Source organism: Buceros rhinoceros, unplaced genomic scaffold (genome assembly GCF_000710305.1).
Source record: "Buceros rhinoceros silvestris isolate BGI_N320 unplaced genomic scaffold, ASM71030v1 scaffold39310, whole genome shotgun sequence".
Taxonomy (NCBI): Eukaryota; Metazoa; Chordata; class Aves; order Bucerotiformes; family Bucerotidae; genus Buceros; species Buceros rhinoceros.
Genome location: NW_010389743.1, coordinates 9,162 through 9,446, shown reverse-complemented (window position 1 = coordinate 9,446; position 285 = coordinate 9,162). Strand labels below are relative to the sequence as shown.

At 49.8% G+C, this 285-nt stretch overlaps 1 protein-coding gene across 1 annotated transcript in view; it reads left to right on the top strand.

The window, feature by feature from the left end:
- MARCO (macrophage receptor with collagenous structure) overlaps positions 1–285 on the top strand; it is an 8,154-nt gene that overhangs the window by 2,260 nt on the left and 5,609 nt on the right. Inside the window, exon 4 of the mRNA XM_010135231.1 lies at positions 202–237. Within this exon, the coding sequence (XP_010133533.1) occupies positions 202–237 (36 nt within the window). The remainder of the gene's footprint in view (positions 1–201; positions 238–285) is intronic.

Genomic DNA, 285 nt, shown 5'->3' with positions numbered 1-285 from the left:
TCCCCCCACTCCCAGATCTTGCTGCAGCTGCACACACGGCTCCGGGCTGTTCTCCCCTCCTGTAACTACTAAGCCTGGGCTCTGGGTGCCCTCTGAAAAGATGGTGCCTTCAGGCCAAACCTCAAACCTATTCACCACACACTGGTGTGCTCATCACTGAGTGCTGACTACTGAAATATATCCACTAAATATTTATTTCAGGGCCTCCTGGACTCAAAGGAGACCCTGGTCCACCAGGTATGTTGGTAAACGAGCTCTAAGTTACTTTTCCTCTTTTTCTCTTTT